General features: G+C 50.6%; 1 protein-coding gene across 1 annotated transcript in view; it reads left to right on the top strand.

Annotated features, from left to right (window-relative positions):
* Positions 1–21: 21 nt before the first annotated feature.
* TXNDC5 (thioredoxin domain containing 5) overlaps positions 22–6,615 on the top strand; it is a 33,290-nt gene continuing 26,696 nt past the window's right edge. Inside the window, exons 1-2 of the mRNA XM_013006980.2 lie at positions 22–172; positions 4,700–4,849. Of these exons, the coding sequence (XP_012862434.2) occupies positions 117–172; positions 4,700–4,849 (206 nt within the window). The 5' untranslated portion in view covers positions 22–116. The remainder of the gene's footprint in view (positions 173–4,699; positions 4,850–6,615) is intronic.

Genomic DNA, 6,615 nt, shown 5'->3' with positions numbered 1-6,615 from the left:
GGGGCGTCTGCCCGCGGACCTGGGCCCAGGAGGCGGGCGCGCCTGCGGACGGGTCTTCCTTGGCCCATGGCGCGGAGGCGGAGGACCCACACGCCAAGCACCTGTACACAGCCGACATGTTCACGCACGGGATCCAGAGCGCCGCGCACTTCGTCATGTTCTTTGCGCCCTGGTAACTAGCTGCCCGCCGCCCCGAACGCGGAGCTGCGCCCCTCGGGGTTCAGGCCGGACGCAGACCGGCCCTTGCCGCCGCCCCTGGTTCTGCGCCCCGGCCTTGCCCTTGCCCATGCCCGCGCCCGGCCACCGTCGCGCGGCCCGGAGAGCCGGCCGCGGGGCTGCGGGCCGAGGGGGCAGTGGGGCGTGGGCGGCGCTGGCCCCGGGCGGTCCGGCTGACGTGGCGCGGAGCGGAGAAGGAGGAGAGGGGAGGTTCCCCGGCGGAGTCCGGAACTGCCGGTCCCTCCTCCCTTCCCCCACCCCCTGCAGCTCCATTACTGAACTTCACCCGTCCCGCTCCTGGCCTAAGGCCGGGGAGTGTGGGCTCGGCTCCTTTTAGGGCTCCTTGGGACCCGAACGGGACCCCGACTGCCGCTGCCCACACCCCAAACTTCCGAGGCCGGCGGGGCACAGCGGCCGGCTGGATGCAGCCACTCCGTGGGCCGCGCGCCGCAAAGGGGCCACGTGGGCCTTTCCTGCAGGCCTGCTACCTGCGGTTGGCTCAGTGCTCGCAGGTGGTTACTTTCAGGCCGTTCTGTAGGGCAGGTGACCAGCGTGAGGGTTTCATTGGGAGAGAGCAACTCCAAAAGGCACGCTTTCCCAGTGTTTGTTTTGTGAGGTGTGGAGAGGGGTTGGCCCAGGGATGTCATGTCTCATAGTGAGGCCGGCTATATGGTCTTCTCTATGGATTGGCTGCTCTGATTTGGGCGAGCCCACCATAGTTCCGAGTAGAGAGAAACCAACCGGCCCACCCTTAAAATCTTAACCTCTGCCATCTCCTCTCTCCTGTCTGGGTCTAGTGGTTTGGAAGTGTGTCTCGGGAAGACTGGCCACGATGAGCAGACTATATACAGCCTGCCTTCACTCTCAGGTGTGGCCGTTGGTGTGTGCCCGGATGCCCTGTGTACCAGAGGGACCCTAACTTAGGAAGCACCTACCTGACTGAAGGGCTCTTGGCCATTCACACAAACAAATCTGTGCTTTCTTAGCATGCCCCAGATGTCAGAAAGAGGGGAGAGGCTGCCACATTTGGGGGCACAAGGCAGTTTGAGATCAGGGGTTGACCTGGGGAAGCATTGCATTTGTGTGAGCAAACCTTGATTTTCTTACCCGGAGCTGAAGAAGGGAGGTGTGCTAACTCAGTGCTGGTGGAAGTGGGGCACTCTGTTTCTTTGGCCCACATCCAGCCCACAGGCCTGCTCCCAGGCTTAGAACCTACCACTTTTGCTTGATTCTGTGTTGAGGGTGTTGAATCAAATTCTTTTGGACAGCTTTCACTTCTTAGCAATGTCTTTGTCAAGAGTGTGCATTTCAAGTTCCCAAGAACCAGCTGATGTGGGTTTCTAGAACTACCAGTGGTATGGAAGATAAGGCTGTGCCAGTAAAATATTGAAGACAAAACCTGTTTCTATCAAGTGGATTCTGAAGCCCTAGTGATCCCGGTAGGACCTAGTGTAAGGGCTGCTAACTGCAAGGCCAGAAGTTTGAGACCCCTAGCTGCTCTGCAGGAGAAAGATGACTATTCTTTTACTGGTTTGTGGCCTTGGAAACCCTCAGGTGCAGTTCTGCTCAGTCCTATAGGGTTGCCGTGAGTCGAGTGTGGTGTGGTTTGATTTAATCATTATAAAAGAACACAGCCATATATTTTGCCAGCAGAGCTCAAATTGAGTGCTTCATCTTTCCACCACCAGGACTCCTAATTAATAAACTCATTGCCATCAAGTTGATTTTGACTCATAGTGACCCTGTAGTAGAGGAGAGAACTGCCCTTGGGGGTCTCTGAGACTTTAACTCCATGGGAGTAGAAAGCTTCATCTTTCTCCCACCGAGCAGCTGGTGATTTTGAACTGCTGACCTGATAGTTGGCAGCCTGACACATAACTAAATAGGACTAAACAGTTATTCTGAGCAGGAGGAGCCAGTGATTATTCCAGTTAAGTAAGCTACTTAACTGGAGTCTGTTGCAATGAAAAAGACTGTAGACTTTCTCAATTATTTCACTGAAAGAAAAACTGACACAGCTAAGTTTGTGTAGCATTTCGCCAGAATTTGCAGATCAGAGTCTGCAGTAATCGCCAGCTTGTTCCGGGCTGAGTGAGGGAGAGAAGAGCAAGTGTGAACACTGGACTTCAAGTACATTTTCTTTTCCTTGTTTGAGACTTAGATTTAGAGAGGTCCTCACTGAAAGATTAACCTTTTAAGCTATGGGTTTGTTTGTCCTCAAAGCCTGCTACAAATATGTGAGTCGAGACATGTGAGTTTGTATGACGGCTTTTTAAAAATTACCCCTTGGGGGAGCAGATGGGAGTCGATCAGAGGTCAGATTGAGTGCATGCGTGCCAGCTGCCTGCCGTATCACTGGCCCTCTCTCTGTTCCAGTTCCTGTGGGTTGTGGGAAACTTATGTGTGATTTGGGGACAGAGGCACAAGGCAGTGGACACATTGATCTGTCTTTGATGTGAACTTGGCAGATACAAGGCCCGTCTCCACTGCTGTACATTCTGTGTCAACATCAGGCCATGCTTTTTCTGCAGCCAATTTGCGGGTCACACTGTGGTGCCAATGAGGTCAAGGTTGGGCTGCCTTCTGAATGCAACTGGCTACCTCAGAGCCTCACTATAGCCACAGGGTTCCAGGTGAACTGTACCAGTGAAGGTGACACCTGCGGCCACCTCACAGCCACCTGGGCAGGGAGGGATGATGGTCTTGCATGCTCAGTTTTGAATTTTCACATAATGACATTTTTCCTTATTCTTACTTCCAGTCTAGTATTTGCTGACTTCTCAAGAATGCAGAGAATCCACATATGAGGGGAGAACTGGCTAAAATGAGTATATCTGGCCACACACACACACACAAACACCACCACCATCACCAAAACCCAGAGTCAGGACTGCCCCTGAAATCCCTTAGGGAAGGTGTCTTGTTGGAAACCACTCCATGTGGGGTTTTTAATATGTCTATGCAGCCAGTTTCCTCCAGCACTGGATCAAATGATGATCCTTTTTTTTTTTCCCCTCCCAATGATGATCTCTTTGGTTAAGCACCGCATCTGTGTTTCTAGCCAGCAGCTCACACTTGATGTGCTGAGATCATACTTGATGGGCTGTTGTACCCTGAGAAGGAGCCTATGGGATGGAGACCACAGATTCACCTCCCACAAGGCACATTCTCTGTAGGGGGCCATGGAACTTGGGACTTTTCTTCTCCTTCCCTTCCCTTTTGCCTTGCCAAGCCCACCGTTGAATCTACAACACCACATGTGGTACCGTTTTACTGCATCTACTCCTTTGTTCAGCTAATAAATTGCCAAGAGTTTCCTACTTGCCAAGCATGTGCTAGGAAGTTGGGGGATATAGTAAGAAGGTGTGGCTGCCCTTCTTGGAACTTGTAATGATACATATTTAAGCAGAATATTCTTTTCCCTCAAAATAATCCGCCAGAAATGGGGAAATCATTGAATTGGGTTCACTTAGGTAAAATAGGGATTCTCGGGGTTTTAGTTAGGAAAGCTCTGTTTCAGGAAAACCTGAAGGTGACCTAGATGCGTGTGCTACAAAGCACTACATCAGTGCTCCTGGGTGGACGGCAGTTGCTTTGTGAATGTGTGCTTGAAGCTGGATAAAGTGTCCCGTGTGGGCTCATAGGATGTTCACGTCTGACACTGGCGACCTCAGACATCTGCAGATGACAGTCGGCTCTGTGACTCCAGAAGTGGCTCTAGTGACAGAAAAGATGTGGAGACTTTAATGACGTGTGCAGTAAGGGGAGAATACAGGGGGAGCGACCCTTGAACACAGTCAAGTGATAGGTGATTTTTAAGTCGTTTTGTACAACTGAATTTATACGAGGAATAACATAGACATTTGATTGTAGTAGCCCTAAAAGTGTGGGTGGCTAGAAACTTCCTTAGCTTTCCATTGCGGGGAGAGGGGGTGGGTTTACTTTTGAAGTTGACGCTGGTTGGGGGTGTTTGGTTGTGGAGGAGAGGAGGCGTGACATGAAAGAGCAGCCAGAGAATACAGCAAAAGCTGCTCAGGTGCTGCAGGCACAGGGTAGAGGCATGAGCATCCGGGAAGAGCGGTCACTCTGAGAGACTAGGGTCCCAGGACCAACTCCTTGGGAGGAAGTCATGCCTAAACCAAACCTGGGGCCAAATACGAACTCGCTAGGTAGAGGTCTGGGAGAAAGCAGAGGTTCAGAGCCTCAGCACCAAGCCGAGATCAGAAAATGACGCAGGCGGCCTGCAAAAAGTGAAGGAGGGCCTCGTGTGGAGATGAACAGGGACAGAACCTGCCCAACAACTCCCTGCGTTTGCGCTGAATGCTGAGAAGGACGGGGAGACTCTGGAGGGTTCAGGCTGCAAGAGCAGCTCCTGTAGTCACCCTGAGCTCTCACTCTGTCTGAAGAGGGTGAGAGAACCTGGCTGCCCTCAGTAAACGGCGAGGTCATTGGGCATTCAGTTTGCTTGTCACTTTCCTCACAGGTGTGGGCACTGCCAGCGGCTGCAGCCAACGTGGAATGACCTGGGAGACAAGTACAACAGCATGGACGATGCCAAGGTCTATGTGGCGAAGGTGGACTGCACGGCCGACTCGGATGTGTGCTCCTCCCAGGGGATCCGAGGATACCCCACGTGAGTGGGAAGGGTTTCCCACGTGGTTCAAGTTTTCCATATCACTGTAAAGGGAGCTAAAGAAAGAGTCCAAGTTAAACCTTTGTAAATTTCCTTTGCGGTTCTGAACAGTTGTTGGGTGCTGTTGAGCTGGCTCTGACTCGCAGCCTCTGCGTGTGAAACAGGGAGGAAACAGCCCGACCTTTCCTGTTCTCAGTCATTACCACGGTCAAGCCCACTGTGCATCTACTGATCAGTCCATCTTGCTCAGGGTCTTCCTCTTTCTCCCCGATTCTCTCTTTGAAGATTGATATTCTTTTCCTTCCCCAAAGTACGTGAGATGAAGTCTTGCCACCTTTGCTTCTAAGAAGCATTATGACTACTTCCAAGATGGATGTGATCTGTCATCTGGCAGTCTATGGTATATTTAATATTCTTAACCAGCACTCTAATGCGAAGGCATCAACTCTTCTCTGAGCTTCCTTATTCACTGTCCAGCTTGCGTGCGCATGAGCCCATTGGAAATACTGTGGCGTGGGTCTTCAAAACTACGTCTTGCTTTGCTTTTTAAGGCAATTCATGTTGTTAGGGAAAATGATCTTTAACAAGGTGTCTGTTTTTGATGCCTTTTTCTATTGTGTTTGGAAAAAGCTTTTAATTCATCCATGCTAGGTTTTCTCACTTTTAAGAAAATGTGCGTGCAGGCAAAGAGGGGGTCTCTGTGAGGTCTGCCATGGCTCATGTTCACAGGAACCTTCCACAGTGAAGAGTAGCCTTGAGAGCAGCATTGTTTCAACAGTGGGCCACTCTGTTTTCTTCTACATCCTTCCCAGAGAAATTCCCTGGGTGACTGGTGTAAGAGGTAGGTCTGTTGGAAACCAGTTAAACCAGTTGCTGTCGAATTGATTTTGGCTCTTGGTGACTCCTTGTGTGCCAGAGCAGAACTGATCCACAGGGTTTCCAATGTCTGCTTTTTCAGAAGTAGATCACCAGGCCTTTCTCCTAGGTAGGCCTGAACCTTCAACCTTTGGTTAGCACCTGAACGTGTTAACTGCACCACCGACGGACTCCTCTGTTGGAAACGCAGGCGACAAACCAGAGCACAGCAGTTCTGACAAGAAATACCACCTACTTCTTGACAACTAAAGAGATTTTCTTCCTTACCTTCCTTCCTTCCTTTCTGTTGTAAAGATGTAGAAATTGAAACTAGCATATTAAAGGGAAGATTAATTACAAGTCTGCAGGAGAAGCCCTGAGGAGTTTGGAGGCTCTGTTTCTACTGTACTAACCATATAGGACCTCACCACCTTTGAGGCCTTGTATTTTTCTGTTCCTGGGAACACTGTACCTACTCCTGATGGGTGCATCTTGGATGACTGTTCATTTCAAGAGTAGGCACAGTTGCCAGGAAGGCAAGATCTTATAGGAAGGTGGCAGCCACCTTCCGGTGTGTGGCGAATGCTGGAGGGGAGCGCAATTCTCAAAGAAAGGGAGAGGCTGCTTGCAGAAGAAAACGGAGATTGGTTATTGGACCTCCCTAGATACTTGTCCCAATCGATGAATGAAGCCTATTCTATATGACTCATTACTTAGAGTAACACAGAGCATATTCAGTTGAATATGGAGACCCTGGTTTGTGCAGTTTGCTAAGATTAGAGGCTCAAATCTACCCAGAGATGCCTTGGAAGCAAGTCTGGTCAATCATCAGCCATTGAAAACCCGGTGGAGCACAGTTCCTCTCTGACACATGGGAGTTGGAATCTACTCGACAGCAACTGTAGGAAATC

Source organism: Echinops telfairi, unplaced genomic scaffold, assembly GCF_000313985.2.
Source record: "Echinops telfairi isolate 266 unplaced genomic scaffold, ASM31398v2 ScPeMD7_655;HRSCAF=1070, whole genome shotgun sequence".
Taxonomy (NCBI): Eukaryota; Metazoa; Chordata; class Mammalia; order Afrosoricida; family Tenrecidae; genus Echinops; species Echinops telfairi.
The sequence above is the reverse complement of the archived record's forward strand: the minus strand, read 5'-3'. Positions and strand labels throughout refer to the sequence as shown.